Source organism: Mustela nivalis (genome assembly GCF_964662115.1).
Source record: "Mustela nivalis genome assembly, chromosome: 10".
Classification (NCBI taxonomy): Eukaryota; Metazoa; Chordata; class Mammalia; order Carnivora; family Mustelidae; genus Mustela; species Mustela nivalis.
Window position 1 is genome coordinate 4657926 of NC_139029.1, and position 17682 is coordinate 4675607.

At 61.3% G+C, this 17682-nt stretch overlaps 1 protein-coding gene across 36 annotated transcripts in view; it reads left to right on the forward strand.

Moving 5' to 3' along the window:
• Positions 1-17682, forward strand: part of CAMTA1 (calmodulin binding transcription activator 1) — an 814199-nt gene that overhangs the window by 724758 nt on the left and 71759 nt on the right. For all 36 annotated transcript variants that reach the window (XM_082685260.1, XM_082685287.1, XM_082685261.1 and 33 more), the window contains 3 exons: positions 592-2438; positions 6933-7059; positions 12212-12346. In XM_082685260.1, coding sequence (XP_082541386.1) covers positions 592-2438; positions 6933-7059; positions 12212-12346 — 2109 coding nt within the window. The remainder of the gene's footprint in view (positions 1-591; positions 2439-6932; positions 7060-12211; positions 12347-17682) is intronic.

Genomic DNA, 17682 nt, shown 5'->3' on the forward strand with positions numbered 1-17682 from the left:
CCTGGTGCCTGAGAGCTAATCCAGAGAGAGAACATTACTCTCCAACCCCTGCCCTCCAAAACGCTCTGTGCAGTCTGAACAGGCATGGAAAGTTGGGGGAGGGGAGAGAGACACGGCCACCCCTCTGGGATGAGCTCCCCTTCCCCTCCCTGGCCAGCAAGAGCTGTTTCAGTAAATGGTGTCTGTCTCTGAAGGTGGAAAGGATTTTCCTGGAGGACAGCAGACTCTCCGCCTTCTCCTTCCCAATGATCCATCTCCTGAGGCGTTACTATTAGTATCATTAGTAATAGTAAAGGCACCCCAAGGAAAGAGCCCCCCCACCCCAGTCTGGAGGATGGCTCCGTGGAGCATGTGAGAGGCCCAGGGATTGGGGTTGGTGAGCCCGAGATCCCGAGCATGGGGTACACGCCTGCCCCGGGGGTCAGCGGGCTGCCTGGGCTCCCAGGCTAGGCTCGGCCAGGCCCCAGCTGCCCAGAGACAGGGTCCATCACGGCCGCGGCTCTGACGCTCTCTTCGCATGCGCGCATGTGTGTGTGCGTGTGTGTGCGTGTGCGCTCGCACGTGTGCGTGGTGTGCCTCTGATCTCCACAGGCGCGGGCAGCAGTGGGCACCACAAGTGCAACAGTGCCAAACACCGTATCATCTCGCCGAAGGTCGAGCCGCGGACAGGGGGGTACGGGAGTCACGCGGAGGTGCAGCACAACGACGTGTCCGAGGGCAAGCACGAGCACAGCCACGGCAAGGGCTCGAGCCGCGAGAAGAGGAACGGCAAGGTGGCCAAGCCCGTGCTCCTGCACCAGAACAGCACGGAGGTCTCCTCCACCAACCAGGTGGAGGTGCCCGACACGACGCAGAGCTCCCCCGTGTCCATCAGCAGCGGGCTCAACAGCGACCCGGACATGGCGGACAGCCCCGTGGTCACCGGCGTGTCCAGCATGGCCGTGGCCTCCGTGATGGGCAGCTTGTCCCAGAGCGCCACGGTGTTTATGTCTGAGGTCACCAACGAGGCTGTGTACACCATGTCCCCCACCACCGGCCCCAATCACCACCTCCTCTCGCCCGACGCCTCTCAGGGCCTCGTCCTGGCCGTGAGTTCCGACGGCCACAAGTTCGCCTTCCCCACCACGGGCAGCTCGGAGAGCCTGTCGATGCTGCCCACCAACGTGTCCGAAGAGCTGGTCCTCTCCACCACCCTCGATGGCGGCCGGAAGATTCCAGAGACCACCATGAACTTTGACCCCGACTGTTTCCTCAATAACCCAAAGCAGGGCCAGACGTACGGGGGCGGAGGCCTGAAGGCGGAGATGGTCAGCACCAACGTGCGGCACTCGCCGCCAGTGGACAGGGGCTTCGGCTTCACCACCGTCCTCACCAAGGAGATTAAGACCGAGGACACCTCCTTCGAGCAGCAGATGGCCAAAGAAGCGTACTCGTCCTCGGCGGCGGCCGCGGCGTCCAGCTCCCTCACCCTGACCACCGGCTCCAGCCTCCTGCCGTCGGGCGGCGGCCTGAGTCCCAGCACCACGCTGGAGCAGATGGACTTCAGCGCGATAGACTCCAACAAGGACTACACGTCCAGCTTCAGCCAGACGGGCCACAGCCCCCACGTGCACCAGACCCCGTCCCCAAGCTTCTTCCTGCAGGACGCCAGCAAGCCCCTCCCCCTCGAGCAGAACGCCCACGGCAGCCTGAGCGACTCCGGGGGCTCCTTCGTGATGCCCACGGTCAAAACGGAGGCCTCGTCGCAAACCAGCTCTTGCAGCGGCCACGTGGAGACGAGGATCGAGTCGGCCTCCTCCCTCCACCTCATGCAGTTCCAGGCCAACTTCCAGGCCATGGCTGCGGAAGGGGAGGTCACCATGGAGACCTCGCAGGTTGCCGAAGGGGGCGAGGGCCTGATCAAATCTGGAGAGCTGCAGGCCTGTAGCTCCGAGCACTACCTGCAGCCCGAGAACACGGGGGTGATCCGCGGCGCCGGTGGGGTCCCCGTCCTCCCGGGCAACGTGGTGCAGGGCCTCTACCCCGTGGCCCAGCCTGGCCTGGGCAACGCCTCCAACATGGAGCTCAGCCTGGACCACTTTGACATCTCCTTCAGCAACCAGTTCTCCGACCTGATCAATGACTTCATCTCTGTGGAGGGGGGCAGCGGCACCATCTATGGGCATCAGCTGGTGGCGGGGGACGGCGCGGCGCTCTCCCAGTCGGAAGACGGGGCCCGTGCACCCTTTGCCCAGGCGGAGATGTGCATCCCCTGCTGCAGCCCCCAACAGGGGAGCCTACAGCTGAGCGGGGCTGAGGGCGGGGCCGGCACCATGGCCTACATGCACGTGGCCGAGGTGGTCTCCGCCAGCCCCGCGCAGGGCGCGCTGGGGATGCTGCAGCCGAGCGCACGGGTGTTCATGGTGACCGACTACTCCCCGGAGTGGTCGTACCCGGAGGTAAGCTGCTGTGGCCCGCCAGTGCATGGTGCAGGCAGGCGCAGGGAGGCCGGTGTGCATGGGGCTGCCCTTTGGAGGAAGCTCTGGACCCTGCAGACAGAGCTGTCCCTTTCCTCTGGCCCCGCCGCCTTTCTCCAGCCGTGGTTCCCAGACTTCACTGAAGCTGGAAAGTCCCGGGTCTGCAGGGGGCCGGTGGTCCTCCCCACTCCTGCCAGAGCCCGGCTTCTCATGTATTAACGTCCCACCCGAGTTTTGCTCGGCTTTCTCTCTATTTATTTTTATTATTATTTTTTAATGTCCTAGGGCTGCTAAAACTAAACAAAACAAATTCAGAAACCACCACCACAGGCCATCCATATCCATTATTCTTGATTTGCTTTACTCAGTGCATCAGAACACAAGCGAATTCCCGTCCACTGTGCGAGGAAGGGCCTGGCGTTCGGAGAGCCATCCATGAAAGTTTTGCGAGTAAACCCGGCCTCTGTAAAATCAAAGGCGCGCTCCATGACCCGGGATGTCCCGCCTGTGGCCTCCCCGCCCCCACCTCCGGTTTTCCTCAGCCCGGGGTCCCGGAAAATGCAGGTCTTGCCCCCATGGCGGGGAGTGGAAAGACGAAACCTTGCCTTTTACTCTGAGGTAGAAGCCATTGGAAGGGGACAGCGTGGCCTGAGCTTTCCTGGGGCACACGTTCCCTGACTCTGGGGCATCGGTCGGGTTCTGCTGTGACTTCATCTCTCTGTGACTCAGTTTCCTCGCTTAAAAAGTGGCAAGAGTCTCCTCCTCAGGGCAAGATGTAGTACCAGGAATGTTTGGTAAAATATTTGTCTGTAATAAGGAATCAGTGAATATTGTTTATTGTCCTGTGGTTGCCACAGCTTGAGGCCCACTGGCATCCCTCCCCCACCCCGCTGCCATGGCTGGGCCACTGAGGCCCACTGAGCAGTTTCCTGTCCCTCCTTCTCACGGGTTGACCCCTAACAACCTTGGGGAAGTCACCTGGACTGTGGGCCTCACGGTTACAACTCTGACCGGAAGGCTCATTACTCCCTCTGCTCTTTCTTTTATGGCAAAGCACAAATAAAATCCGGCACCAATGTCCCCAGCTCTCAGGAAGGCGGCGCATCAGCTCAGCCAGCAGCCCAGGCTCCGTTCCGGGGGTCCTGGAAAGACGGTGGGGGTCCGGACAGAGCAGCTCCTGCCCCGCATTCTCTCCCTGTGCAGCGTGTTTAGTGGGTATCCAGAGGCCGTCACCCTGCGTGCTGAGGAGCATGGGGCTGGGGCCAGACAGTGTGCGCCCACCCTTACTAGCTGGTGACCCGGGGCAAGGTGACTAGCTGCCTTTCTTGGGTCTCATCTCACTGGCTGGTTGTTAAGGACCAAGTAAAGTACTGGGGCAGCAGCCGCCCCTTCCATCCATCTCCATGGCTCCTTCCCCAAGACTCTGGAAGATTCTGACCAGGCCTACCCGTGGTGTGGCTCGGGTTGACCGTGTCAGCCATCCTGAGCTCAGTGGCATCCCCATAGCACCCACGGTGTGTCCCCCTCCACCCCAAGTGACAGGTCAGCTCAGCCCAGCTGCCTGCCCCCAACCCAGGGCTAAGAAAGCAACTCAAAGGAACAGAGAGGGGGCCTAGCGAGAGGTCAGCTGGGAGACCTGGCTCCTTGGGCCTCCGTTTCCTGCAAATGGCTGAGAGGCATGGCCTAGGCTGGGAGGTTTGGTTCTCAGGACCCTTGGAGGCGCCCCAGAGCCTGAGTCCTGTGGGAACTGGAGGCCCAGGAGAGGAGCTGGCTTTCCCCAGCCTTGGGCTGTGCACACTGGCCCCCCGACAGGGGTCCAGGCCCGCCATCTGGCCTTCCTGGGCTTGGGGGCACTGACAAGGGGCTATTAGCCAACCTGGTCCCCTGTTCTGTACCCCAGTACCGGCAGGTCCCCAAACTGTACCTCCGGGAAAGTCAGTTCAGCAGCCTGCCACGTGAGGGCAGCACGGGAGCAGGAAAGGACGTGGGTCCGGGCTCCTCCGAGAGGGAGCGTCCAGCCCTGGTTTTCCAGAAGCCCTTGATGCTTCCAGGAAACAAAAGCAACTCAATTTCAATTTGATTTGGGAAATGCACAGATGCCACCCAGCTGGTCCCTTTGGAGCCCGATGGCCACACGGTGACGCCTCTGCAGAGGCCCCATGGGCTCTGGCCAACCACTTCCTCCTCCCTGTCCAGCAGCAAGGGCCATCCCCTCCTGGGTTCCCCATCCAGAGACACTTCTCGCCCCCTCCCAGCCCCCTGGCTGGCACGTTTGCCCCTTGCCCTCTTTGCCAACGATGCCAAGAGCTCAGTTCTAGCCACGCTCTGCCGAACACGATCCACAGCAACACCCGTAGCAAGTCACCCAGGCCCAAGTCACGCTTCTTGAGCGAAGTGATCTGGGCCCTAAAATCCCCTCCACGAAGGCCGGGTCACCTTGCTGTCTCTTGGGGCGTGTCCTCCCTCCCACTTCCCGGATGCTCTCTCCCCCTCTTCACCGCAGCTGCAGCAGGCCCCCAACACATGTGCACGCGTGGGCACCCACCCACCCACACACACACACGCATACGCATGCCCGTGCCCCGGGATCTGCCCTGGGCGCCTCAGAAATCTGGGTCCTTTACCTCAGGGCTCCCAGGGCACAGACCTCAGATGGCATCTGCCGCCCCTTGCCCTCCCCCAAACCCTCTGCGTCATCTGCCTCCAGGGACAGTTGGTGGCAGCAGGCGGGGGAAGCTGCAGTTAGAGCCATCAGGGGCCTGCGTTACCGTCACCAATGGATTGACAGCAGCCAGGCCCTCGTTGCCATGGGAACGGTCCCCCGAAACTCCGGGTGCTGAGCGCATCCTGCAGCCGTTTCCATGGAGAGGGCCCTGCTGTTCTCCAGTTCTTTGTTCCTCCGGCCGCCCCAGCTTCCCCAGCGGCTCCCGGTCGGCTTGCTCTTTGTTTCCTTCCTTCTCGCACGGTAACCTTCTGTGGCTTTTTGAAGCCGCTGCTCTTCTGCTTCCCAGGATCCAGAGAGGGCCGTGCCCTGAGCTGGCCTGTGGTTCCACCTGTGCCCGGCGCCCAGCCCTCAGCCCGTGGGCCCCAGGCCTGCCACAGCTCAAATCTCCCGAAGGAACCACGGATCAGCCCCAAGGAATGTTAAGGACAGAAGGGCCACCAGAGAGGTTGGGCCACTTGGCTGAGGACACACAGCTACCAAGGGAAAGAAGCAGGCCTCTCGTTTTCGGCCTCTGGGCCTGAGCTATCTCTGCTGTCCCCCTAGCAGTGAGGTGGCTTCTCCAAAACCACCCCCATCCCATCCAAGGGCCCAGGTGGAACTCCTGTCAGTCAGGAAAGGTCCCTCCTGCGCTGGGCTGTGGGAAAGCCCCCCTCCCCTCATCCCTGGAAACACCCCCTCCTGCTCTTGATGCCCAAGGCCAGCTCTGGTTCAGGTCTGGGCTCCAGGAGCATTGTGGGCGGCCCGGGGGTCAGCCTTGTGTTGAGGCTGGGAGTCCCTCCATGGTAGGGGTGGGCCAGTGCCAAGGAAGGTCCACGCAAGAACCGGTGACTGGGCAGGAGAGAGTCTCAGGAGGGGACCAGGAGTGGGACAGCTGGGGTCTGGCTTCTCTGTCCTGGAGAGGTGGGGAAAAGGGGGACTGAACCCCTCACCCCCTGCTCCCCACCCCCAGCAGGTGTGCTGGGGGTGGGGAGCAGGGCACACCCCACAACTCGAGCAGGTGTGCCACTCAGTTTTCTGCAGCCTGGACACTAGGTGGCGCTCGCCACCCTGTCCTGAGACTCTCGGGCCCCCTGCTGGGAAAGGTGGCTGGGGCCTGGCCTGGCCCATCCAAGGAGAGCCAGAAGGGCCCGCATCCCCAGGCCCCAGCTCTGAGCCCCTGTCCCGCTCAACGCCCTCCAACTCTGAGGCCTCCTCCCCCATTTTTGTTTCTGCAGCGGTTCTGCGCCCCCCTCTCCCACGATCGCTGCTCTACCCTGGGGTTCCTGCAGCTCTCCCTATCCCCACCAGAGCTCCCTGTTCCTGGGGTGACACTAACGTGCTCAGGCCTGTTTTCAAAACTCAGAGTTCCCAAAGCCTGCACGCAAGTAAATGACAGAAGAAGCTTCCTCCCTTCCCCACCCCTTCCAACCAGGACTCCTGCCAGGCCTGTAGCAAGCTGAAAAGGTTTGAACAACCCCGTGCTGCCTTCTGCCTAGAACTGAAAGTTGCATGAAGAGGGTCAGAGACCCAAACCGCTGGTTGCAGTGCACAATGCTAGCTGAGGAAGGCAAGGAACGTGTGCCCCCCCACCACCCGCCAGAGGCTGGGCCTTCCTGCCGCCATCCTGGGAGAGCGGTTCTGGAAAGCCAGGGCATTCTGGAGTCCAGGAGTTGGGCACGGTCACCCAGCACGTGGGGCGGGGGCAGCCTGCAAGGCCCGAGTTCCCGTCCCTCCCTCCTGCTGTGGCTGACGGTCCTCTCTGTCCCCTCCAGGGAGGAGTGAAGGTTCTCATCACAGGCCCGTGGCAAGAAGCCAGCAATAATTACAGCTGCCTGTTCGACCAGATCTCAGTGCCTGCGTCCTTGATTCAGCCCGGGGTTCTGCGCTGCTACTGCCCAGGTGAGGGGGCCAGCCACCCACCACAGGTTCGGAGGGGGGGGGACCAGGAATGCCGCACCAAAGCTCAGCCTGGGAGCCACCTGGCACAAGTCACGTCAGTACTTTGAGCCTCAGGGTCCCCCGCTGGGATGGAGGGGTCCCCGAACAACTAGTATAACATCATCAGTTGAGGCTGACGGAGCCCTGAGCAGTGCAGAGAGGGATGGAGACCTGGGGGCAGTGGGAAGGAGGCTCAAACTGAGAACAAGGGGCGCAAACTCCCTTGAGAATGTGGAGCCACGCACCGCACCCCGAAAAGGGCACGTCCTACAATTCGCTTCCAGTTTCAGGAGTAAGAGCCCTCTGCTGTCCCTGTGGCTCTGACCTTCACCTCCCCCCCCCCCATTATCAGCTGCTTAGCTAGACAGACATTCCCGTCTGTTCAACTCCTGGACCTCTGGCCTGCCAGCCCCGCGCAGTCGGGATCCGTGTCTTCCCCGGTCATCATGTGTCCGCCGGGGCACCTCACGAGGAGATCAGTATTTGTGAAGGAATCTGTTTCCAGAATTCTGGTGTCCGCAGTGCCCGTGGTGGGCAAAGTGTCCTTGGGCTGACGGTAGCGCCAGGGATGGCCTGTCCAGCTCGCCCGGAGAAGGAACAGAGAGCAAGCCCTTCCCCGTGTTATCTGAAGCCAGGCGTCTACAAAAGGAGCCAGAGCTCCCTGTGGAGGGTGAGGGTTTGCAGAAACAAGTGGGGACAGGAATCCTGGGCCACCCCAGCTCTCTGCCTCCATCCACAGCACCCCCCCGCACCCCCCCCCCCTCCGCCTGGGGCTCCTGGATTCACATGGAACGCTCTTCCTTCATTTTTGCTCCTCTCCCCGTGCAGCCTGCTGGGGCAGAATGCTCTCGAACTGGGTTCCCAGGTTTAGCCCCCACATGAACTTGGCAGCTCCCTCACCACAAACATCGCAGAGAGGCAGGGAGGATGCCCAGGACGGCCTCCCCATCCTGGCTCTGCCCCCACCACTGCCTGGCCAGCTCCAGAGGACGCACTTAGCCCCCTTTGCTCCCGGCAGCCCGGCTTGCCCTGGAGCACAGCCCTCAGGAGGCCAGCACGGGTCAGCCTAGCACGGCTCCGGGCTGTGCGGCCAATGTCGCCGCCACTCCCCACCACCTCCGTTCCAGGGGGCAGGGGGAGAGGGCAGCCTGTTATCACCCCGTCAGCTCACCACCTGCTGCGGGAGCAGGACTCGCCTGCTCTATAAATAGAAGCCACTTCCGGTACCTGGGTCTTGCCTGGCGGAGGTCCCAGACCTTGCCTGTCCTAGGTTATCTGACCCTTCCACAAAAAGACTGGCCTTTGCATGCCCTCTGGACAACATCCCAAGCCAGGACCTGGCGCATCACAGCACACCCCAGATAGCCACTTACCATCTGGTGACTCTAGGCCCGTACTTGACCCCTCGGGACATCTGAAAAGCCAGCTGTCAGATGGGTGAGAGCAGAGGGGGAGGAAGGTCCATGAAGCACTGGGTTCCCCGGCTCAGTTCAGGAAGGCGCTCCGTGTGGGAGGCCTTAGGTCTTTTTGTGTCAAGGAAGAGAGGGGCTCAGCACTGTTGGGTCTCTCGGCAGGCCGCCGTGCTGGTCTCAGAGCCTTCCTGGGTCCCAAACCCTGGCAGCAGAGTCTGCCTAGGCCAGCGTGTCTCCCAGGGGCTCAGCTCCTCTAACAGAGCACGTCTTGGACTCAGAGATGAGAAGCCACAGGCTCAGACAGACACAGAGAGCCGGGGCTCCACGACTCGAGCACCCTTTTGCTCTGCAACTAATCACAAAGTGGGGGTCCCCTTGGGACAGCTCTGCTTTCCAGCCCAAACTAAAGCATGTCACTCTGTAAGACAGTGCTGGGTCTGGGCGTGCATTCCTTCATTCATCAGATCGTTTACGAGGCCCTGCTTAGGCCTCTAGGATGGAGTAGGGCTGAAGACCCAGCCCCTCAGCCCAACTCTGACCCCGAGGAGCAATCGCCCAGGGAGGAATCAATCATGCAAACAAACCACTGCCTTGGTGGGAGGGGGGCGGGTGTAGACTGGCTGCGGGGGCCCCTCCCTGAGCCTTCCAACGGCTCAGGAGAATGAGCTGATCTTGAGGAAGGAGCGCCTGAATCCAGAGCCAAACTGGCCTTGCCAGAGAGAAGGGCCCGGAGGCTGGGGAGCACAAGACGAGACACCTTAGGAGCAGGGAATGACATGGGAGGAGGGGACACGGGGGGCACACGTGGCCGCCACTCACTAGCCCGGCACCCTGATGAAGAGACCAGACCCTGACCAGGAACACGGTCCCCTACCACCACGGGCCACACACCCACAAGCATGGAGCCTGCCTCCTACAAGATCTCGGTAGTGCTCCAAGCTCAGGAGAGAAAACCAAGTCAGGGCACTGAGCTCAGGGTGAGGAGTGTGATGACAGAAGACCTGGGACTTCAGGAAAGGCGCCCCTGGGCTCAGGAGGAGATAGGAGAAGCCACCAACCAGAAGACTTGGCTGGTAGGACAGCCCTACCCTGGATTCCTGGGAGGTCCCCAAAGGTAAGGGGTAGAATTCAACTTGAGGGGGCAAATGCACTGCAGTTTGAAGCAATTCATTCAACCAACGGTTGAGGGGCTGTACCATGCCAGGCACTGACGTTGGCCCTGGGCACGAAGAGGCAACTAAGACAGACCTGCGCCCAGCTCTCGTGAAGCTTACACTTTACTGCAAGAGACAGAAAGAAATAAGGAGACAAATCGCCAAGCATGTTGGAGGGGGGAGTAGAACAGGTCGTGGGGGAGCCGAACACTGCAGGGCTGGAGAAGATGGTGGGGACCAACCCCTGTCCATCCTTCTGAGTCACGGGAAGGAGTCTGATTTGGTTTCACTTGCAACGGGAAGCCATTTGTTTTGTTTTGTTTTGTTTTTAGATTTTATTTATTTATTTGTCAGAGAGAGAGCGAGTGAGAGCAAGCACAGGCAGACAGAGTGGAAGGCAGAGTCAGAGGGAGAAGCAGGCTCCCTGTGGAGCAAGGAGCCCGATGTGGGACCCGATCCCAGGACACTGGGATCATGACCTGAGCTGAAGGCAGCTGCTCAACCAACTGAGCCACCCAGGCGTCCCACCATTAGTTTTAAGTAGGGAAGAGATGCGATCTAAATTATGTCTCTAAAAGATGATTCCGGGCGCGTGGGAGAACACATTGCTGTGAGGAAGAACAGAAACTCGGAAACTGTAGGAAGCGGGCAGACGGGTGATCCTTCCTGACTTCAAGAGGGGAGCTCCCTGGGCAACGCATTCCCACCAGTTTCAGGTGGGGGCTTTGGGACGTAGCTCCCCACGCCCCGACAGCACCCTGGCAGGAACAGGTGGGTCTCCGGACGGCTGAGGTCGCCCACAGCAGGACTCGAGGTGAGAAAGGCCGGCAGCTTGGCTCAGAGCAGTGGCAGGGGGGTTGGAGACCAGAGGAGGGGCCGGCCCCGCTGATGCTCTGAACGAGGGGAGGGAGCGAGCCGAGGACGCGCCCTGCGCAGTGGCCTGCCTGCACCCAGCTGCTGGTCCGGGACCCAGAGACGACGACAGGGCCTCTCCTCTCCGTTCTGTATCCCCGTGGAAGGAGGGGATGCTTTCGATCGTCCACATTCCAGCATCACAGGTGGCACAAGTGCCAGGAGATGCCGGAAGGTGTGGACAAGGCAAAGCTCCAGGGAGGATGAGTGACCATGAACCTGGAAGTCTGCCTGGGGACGCTGTCAGGGCCGCCGGAGGTTCTGGACTTGGCCGGGAGCCCCTGCCCAGAGAGGCACTGCAGTCCGCCCTACAGGACCCCCTCCCCCCAGCCCACCATGCAGCCAGCTAGTTCGGCTTCTGGTCTGGAGCTAAGAGACCACACCGGGGTGGAGAGTGGAGGGGAAAGCCCACTGGTCCTCCTGGGGCAATGACATCCTGAAGACCTGCTCTGGGGACAGTGGCATCACACGTCTACCTGGGAGGAACAGAGGCCACAGCTCAATGAGCTGGCTTTCCCACGGGAAGCAAGGTCTGCCTCAGAGGGAAGCCGGAGCTCTACGCTGTCCCGGGGAGCAGCTGACCTGGACGGCTTTCTCAAGTCTGTAAACTGCAACCAAGTGCCCAAGCAGTAACATGATCGCTGTGTGCGTCCTCCCTGGAAATCTGTCCTGGGGAGGCCCCAGGCACTGGTATCTGGTGTTCCAAAAAAGCAGGGCAGAGAGCACAGAGCCCTGATGTCTACCAGAGGACGAGGCCTGGTGGGGTGAGCAGGCTGCACGCCCGTACTGTGCCCCCAGGGGCCATCTCTGGGGGCCACTGCCCCCAAGATTTCAACAGGAGCTGTGCAGCCCCTTTTACCCCAGAACCAAAGCAGGTTTCTGCCAGGGGCGGGCTCTCTTCTTGCCGACAGAGAGAACGTCCAGCTGTTTATTCAAGCCATGCAGTCTTCATTGAGCCCTATGTTGGGGACAGAACGGTTAATGAGACCCACAGGGGCCTGCCTTCCCAAAGGCCACCGTCTTGGCATGGAAGGGAGCCCTACACTTGGTGCGAGCACGCCCGGATCAGCCCCCGTGGGCCCAGAGTAACAGGCACGGCTGAGGCTCTTGCCCTCGTCGGGAAGGCGGGGGAACCTCTGAAAACACAGGGGAGGCCATGCTGAGTGCAGCAGGACAAGCTTGCAGGAGAGGATGAAGCAGAGAAATAAGCACCAAATGCTGTTTCCGGACGCCGTCTAGGAGGGATGGGATCTGGGAGAAGTCAGGCGACCACGGGCGGGCTTGCAGCCCATTCATTCACGCATTCATTCATTCATTCACGCATTCATTCATTCATTCACGCATTCATCCAGCAAATCTGCACTGACTTCCCGCACCTGTCCTCACCAGGGAGCGGAGGCGATTCCAATACGGGGTTTGGGAGTGATCACAGGGCGCCTGCCGGAGTCTGGCGTCCAGAGACGTTTCCTGGAAGGAGAAGCGCTACATCTGGGCCTCGAGGAAGGAGCAGGCAGAAGCGGGGTCACCCAGTGAAGGGGGCGTGGGCAAGGGGCCCTCCAGGTTCCTGTGTGGTACAACAGACGGAACGGTGCCCACCCCTGACCCGACCCTGACCTCTCTTTCCTTTTCTTGCAGCCCATGACACTGGTCTTGTGACCCTACAAGTTGCCTTCAACAACCAGATCATCTCCAACTCAGTGGTGTTTGAGTACAAAGCTCGGGCCCTGCCCACACTCCCTTCCTCACAGCATGACTGGCTGTCACTGGACGGTAAGAATGGCGCTCGGGTTGCCAGGTGCTGAGGAAAAGGGACCCTTGGGGACCCTGTGTACAGGGTGTGAGAAAAGAAAGAAGCATTCAGGTTCCCTAACGTCCACTTGGGGCAAAAGTCTCTGCCACAGACGGACCAGCTGAGCTGCTCTCCCTAATCTAGGTCTCTCTGCCACAGAAGGAAGTAGATGAGCTTGGGCCTGCCGGGGGATCTGAGTGGCCAGATAATCCCCCAAGCTGCTCAGACGTTCCTCTCTGGACAGGGCCTGAGAAGCTGGGTCTGCGTGTGTTCTCCTACCCCCCAAGCCAATTTCTAGGGTGTCCTCGAAGAGAGAGCCCCTGGAGGCCATCCCCAAGTCCTGAGCCTCTTTGTGATGAAAGCAGAGTGGGCTGTCCAGGGGAGGTGGCTCAGACTCGGCTCCTTACATGTTCCAAGTCCTTGATGGGGTGGGGGGGGTGTATTAAGTGCTTTTGCCTCCTGGGGATAACAGACCAAACCTCGAAGAAGCCCTCCAACACCTGTGACCCCCAGCTTCCAGGCTGTTTCTGCCTTAGCCTCGGCCCCATAGAGCATCTGAACCAAGTCCGGGATCATCATCATGGCTGACGGCGGAGGGCCAGGGAGCCCCAGTAGGCTCAGATGGAAGAGGCAGGACCTGCTGTCCCAGGATGGCTCTCTGAGAGCCACTGGCCTTGAACATGAGTGGAGGTTGGCATTGGAGTCTCGGCAGAGAAAAGCTGCCAAAGACAGGCGGGGGAAGGCTGCCCAGCTCTGAGCATGCCTAGCAGAAGCCCTGGAGCTGGCCTGGGGCGCCGAGCTGGTAGTCTGCTCGCTGGCCCCGGGCCAGAGTGGGAGCGAAGGCTGCACACACGTCAGTTTCAGGGCAGCCCAGAGGAGCACCAGTCTGTGGGGTACTTGCCAGAGACCTCATCAGCCCGAGGTGTGGGCCTTGCCCCAGCTGCCCCTGGGCCCTCTGTAGGGATCACTTCCTTAAGCACCTCTCCCCTCTGCACACAGCAGCCCTTGGCCTTGTCGACTCCCAGACGTCCCCCTGGCTGCTGGCGGCTGGAGGATTTTCTGGGCGTGGGCACATGCCCCGGGCAGCTTTCCTGAGCCGCCCCCTGTGCAAACCTCAGCCTCATCCCTGCCCCGCTCCAGCAGCGACAGGGTTCCTGGCGGCCACCCTGGCCACCGAAAGCCTCCAGGCTGTTCCCAGAGGTGGCTTTGGGTCAGCAGACAACGGCACCCTGGCAGTAGCAGCGTGGGAGCCCCGGGCTGGACTTGGCAGCCACCCTGGGCGAGCCTGGAGCCGCCGGAGCTGGGATGACGGCCTGCAGGACTGCAACAGAGAAGGGCGGGGCGACCGGGGCTCCTGCTCAGGAAATCCGGTTTGGGTTTTGCAGAACAAACGGGAAATGGGATGGGGTACTCTGCAGAATCCCGGCTCTCCCTGAGTGACCAGGTCACCCCCCCCCAGGGGTGAGGACCCATGTAGGACCTGCCTGGGAGATGGAGCCCTTCCGAGAGCCAGGCCTCAGCCAGGCAGTCCCTTGGAGCACAGGAAACATCAGCCAGCCCCTCGTGGAAGCCCAGGGAGCAAGCTGCGCCCTGAGGTTACTAGCAGGGGTGGATGCTGGGACAGAGACCATGGGGAAAGGAAAACACCTCTGCTTCATCACAAACACACGTCTCAGCCCTCAGCGATACCAGGTCCCTGAGGCAATGAGCCTGCACCAAGCGGGTCGCCTGATCCCCAGCAGACCCTTCCGCAGGGGACAAGGAGCTCAGACCTCCAAGAGGCCTCCAGTTGAAATAAGCGTCCTCCAGCCCCTGGCAAAATACACGGGAGAGATGACAGGTTGGGGGAAAGACAGGAGAGGCCCACCCCGGACAGGGAACAGACCAGGGCCCCCAGGAGACCTCATGAATCCCTCTCCCTCTGGTCTTGGACAGGTATCCCTTCAAGTAATGGGAGGGGAAAGTGGCCAGAGCAGAGGAACCACCGTGAGACCCTCCCTTCCCCTAAACGAATACAAGTGCCTTATTCACGGCAGGAAAAGTTTCCCAGGATTTCACCCGCCTGATAAATAATAGCCGTGGGGGGTGGGGGAGCCCGAACTGCAGCCGCAGCGCCAGGGCAGAATCTGCCTCATGCCTAAGGGACAGCTGGGACAGCCCCGAGGGTGGGGGTCCACGGGCCTCTGGCCAGCCCTGTGGCTTGGCAGTGAACTTCGCGTGGGGGAGGGCGCTGCAGGGAGCAGGCCGGCGGCAGCCTTCCTTCCAGCTCCTCTCTCCCCTCCCGCCCCCACAGTTACTGGGCAGACTCGCCCTGGGAGCTGCTGGGAGGTGGGGACGCGCGCGCTGCGGCGGTGAGGGGGAGGAGAGGGGGTACAGAGGGGAGGGGGCGAGGGACTGCAGCGCCGAGCAAACTGGGGCGCGGCGGCCGGGCGGCGCGCGTGCACACACGCGCGCACGCACACGCGCGCACGCAGGCACGCCCGCCCGCGCCCCCCTCCGCACCCTGCGCTCTGCAATGCAGGGGCGCCTCGCACCCGCCCCGACTGCGGCAGCGCACCCGGCGGGCCGCGCCTCTCCCCAGCCCTGCGGGACGGGAGAGCCGCGGGGAGCGCCGCGCGCTCGCAGCCCAGCCGCCGGCCCTGCCTGCGCCCCCGCCGCAGTGCTCCCGACCGTGGGGGCGCCCTTCGCCTCTCCCTCCTCCCGGAGGGGGAGGACTGTTTGGGGAAGAGATTCTGCCTTCATTTGATTTTTTAAAGTGGATGTTTGCCAGACGGAAGGCCGCGTGGAAGCACGAGCGTGGAGCGCCGCAAACCCGCGCGGCCGCGGTGGTGCAGCCTTTGTTCCCGGCGCAGCCTTTGTCTGAGCCAACGGGCCGGGTGCAGGGCGAGCTCCTCCGGCGAAGCGTTTGGACCTCGGCCCCCAAATCGCCCCCGAGAGCGCAGACATCCAGGCGGAGACCGAAGGAGGAGATGGGTGTGGGGGGAAGGGGGCGCTGCCTCCAGCACTTAGAGAGCTGGGGCGGACTTCGAGAGCTGCAGCTCCTCCGCCAGAGCCAGGTGGCTTCTCCCTCACCCACCACCCCCAGCCCTGTCCGCCTGGAGCCCCGCTGCCTAGCGCGGGCTGACAGGTTGCAGGCCACAATGCGTCTTTGTCCTGTGAATGTGCGCGGGGGTGACTGAGTGCCCACCGGGTACATCAGAGGAGCTCAGTCCAGCCCGGTGGGCAGGAAGGCTTCCCCGACCTAAGACATCAAGCCTGAGCAGGCATCAGCTAAGCCAGAAGGGATGAAAAGGAGGATCCCAGGGAGAGGGGGCTGCAAGGGCTGAAGGGGTGGATGGAGCCGGGGCTGGCTTTGGCCAGGCTACTCGGAGAACTACCATTTTCACCATTTCTTAACCCAAAGGTGCAATTCAGCACAGATTTCCCAGGGCCTGGCTGCAGAGCGTCTGGGGCAGGCCAGCTGTGCATTAGGGAAGGCAGTGGGACCTCTTCCAGGCTACAGGCAGTCAGACCGAGTTTACCCTGGAGGCGTTCGTGGAGGGACTCTGGGAAATGTCTCTTCTGCCTGCTCTAGGTCCTGCAGACACACACAGGCCGGGCTGTGCTGCTCAGGGACAGGATGCGCTGGCTGTGTAGATGGTCTCCCCGTGCCTGTTTGCAAAGAGAATACACCCAGGCCATCTGACACTGCAGCTCCGGCTCCCGGAGTGGAGGGGGTGGGGCTCCCAGCTCACCAAGGGCACCGGGACACCTTTAAGTGACTCCTGTCCCTGGAATAGAAGATGAGTGGAACTTCTGGGCACACAGTTCTTTTTCTTGCCGCCATCTAATTCTAACCAAGGCCAGCTCGAGAAGCCCCAGGGTCCCCCGGCCCCACCCCCACCAGCCCCATTCTTGGATCCCCACTAAGCTGCATAGACTTAGACTATTTTCAGTAGCTTCTCGGGCAGCAGCACCTCTGGCTGGACGACAGGATCCAAGTGAGGCTTGGATGCAGCTTTCTTCCGCTTGCCAGCTGGCCACCTTGACAGGCCTCCTGCTGACCCTCCGGGGCAGCAAAGGGACCTTGTCATCTCCAGCAGAGTGGGGAGCAGAGGCTGGAAAGGATTCAGCCGCTAGGTGCCGGCTTCCTGTATAGGAAGCCCCAGGGCAAGGTGGGCACTCACCAGCGCTGTGGGCGCTGGGGCTGTGAAGCCAGCCTCCAGGGGGTTAAACATCTGGAAAGATCAAGAGTAGGGAGAGCTCCTCCCTACTAAGGAAGCTGAGGGAAGGAAAGGCAAGATTTGGCCTCCGCGTTTGATCTTCTGCACTGACCAAACCCTCTGTGCTAACGAACGGAAGGTGTGTAGCTGGGGTGGTCCCCAGCTCAGCCCCCACCTCCGAGCTATCGCCCTCCGGGCTGCCTCCCCCCCACTATGGCTGTGCTCCTGCCAGCCTCTCCCCTGATAGAGCAGCCTCATTCCCCAGAGTCAGAGACCACACACTGACCTAGATGGTGGGGGTAGCCCAGTGGCAACAGGAGAGGCCACTCCAGCTGTGAGACTGGCCCCCAGAAGCCTCTGGGTGTTTTTCCCCTCCCGTAGTGACACTCCAGGGTGTTCTGACGAATGGCCTGTGCCAGCTGCTCCTCGCCTGCCTCCGTCCCTCCTGCAGACCCACAGCCCACCTCCCAGCCACCCTCCTCTGAGCCTTGGCGTGACGCTGAACTGTCCACATGGGAGAACACACACAGAGCCAAGCAACTGAGTTGTAAATCATGTAGAATGTCACTGTTTTACTAAAAACAAGGCAGTTGATTTTAGGGAGTTGAATACAAAATCCACAAGAGTTTTTAAGATAAGACATACAGCGGGAGGGAATTGTCTTTGACTTTGGAGAGGTGCCTTGAAGTCCCTCCATTGCCAGTGCCTGCGGGCCTGGCCTCACCTGCCTCTGGGAGGACTTTAGAGAAGCTTCAGGAGCACCGACGTAGGGGTTCCCCCCCATAAGGAAGAAGTGGGTACTGCCCAGAGCCTTCTGGTGTTCATCTGGAGTGGGTTATCTCATGGGTGCTTCTATGCACAAGCGAACCTGCTTCCGTGTGCCCCGGACCTCACTCCCGAGACAAGGGGACAGCAGAAAAGCCTGGTTTGACCTGGTCTTACACATGGGACTTGAAGCTCAGGGGCAGGGATTTCCCCGCCTCTGAGCTGCACCCTGCCCGGCCAGTGCCTTTCTTCCGAACACTGGCGCTCTTCCCATAACTGGTCTTTGTGGGGTCTACATCATTACAGATTGGGGGTGGGTGTCTGTCCTTAGTCCTCCTTAACCAGGAACC